The sequence below is a fragment of the Myotis davidii genome, unplaced genomic scaffold (genome assembly GCF_000327345.1).
Source record: "Myotis davidii unplaced genomic scaffold, ASM32734v1 scaffold2737, whole genome shotgun sequence".
NCBI lineage: Eukaryota > Metazoa > Chordata > Mammalia > Chiroptera > Vespertilionidae > Myotis > Myotis davidii.
Window position 1 is genome coordinate 62,284 of NW_006288248.1, and position 610 is coordinate 62,893.

Below are 610 nucleotides of genomic sequence, written 5' to 3' on the forward strand. Positions count from 1 at the left end.
TCTGTATCTGCACTGCCCAGCGGCCTTGGGGCAGGCCGGGACCCTGCAGTCCTGGGGGCCCCGCGAGCTGGGAGGGGCGGTGGGGACGATGCCATACCAGGCTCCTCAGGCGGCCACGCAGTGGCCTTTCACCTCCCGGGGTTTCCGGCTCTGCGGTGCGCCCACCTTGGGGGGGAGTGTCAGACTGCTTCCCTCTCTGCCCCTCCGCGTCCTTCAGGGTCCGCAATGGCATCCGCATGAAGTCCTCGGGCTGCAGGGGGGTTACAAGCTGTCTGGAGCTTTCCGTGCCAGGAGAATTTCCTCCTACGTTTTGAGAACTGGCACAGACGAACCAGCTTTTAATGTGTCTAAGAAATGCGGCCACCAAAAGCAACTTTAACACCCAGACACACAGGGCACAAGTTCAAGACGAAGGGCGACCCTAAATGAAGTCAATTCACCTCCATGAAAGACCGCATTACCCAGTCCTCGTGTCCCCGGCTTCGCTCGCTAGGACTCCGCGACAAGCCAGCCCTGCAAGCTACTGAGGACTGGTGGGGGGGCGGGTTCCGGTGTCTACCCCCACCCCCGGTCCCCTGACGCACCCTGAAGCACGCGGGAAGCCACGTCC

At 62.5% G+C, this 610-nt stretch overlaps 1 protein-coding gene across 7 annotated transcripts in view; it reads right to left on the reverse strand.

Moving 5' to 3' along the window:
- Positions 1-604, reverse strand: part of GUK1 (guanylate kinase 1) — an 8,336-nt gene extending 7,732 nt beyond the window's left edge. The window contains exons 1-2 of one of the 7 annotated variants that reach the window (XM_015561538.1): positions 585-604; positions 166-250 (exon numbers count right to left, since the gene is read on the reverse strand). In XM_015561538.1, the coding sequence (XP_015417024.1) occupies positions 166-238 (73 nt within the window). In that variant the 5' untranslated portion in view covers positions 239-250; positions 585-604. Of the gene's footprint in view, positions 1-97; positions 318-440; positions 541-584 lie in introns of those variants that run through there. The other 6 variants (XM_015561536.1, XM_015561537.1, XM_015561539.1 and 3 more) reach the window with 6 other exon arrangements.
- Positions 605-610: the final 6 nt, after the last annotated feature.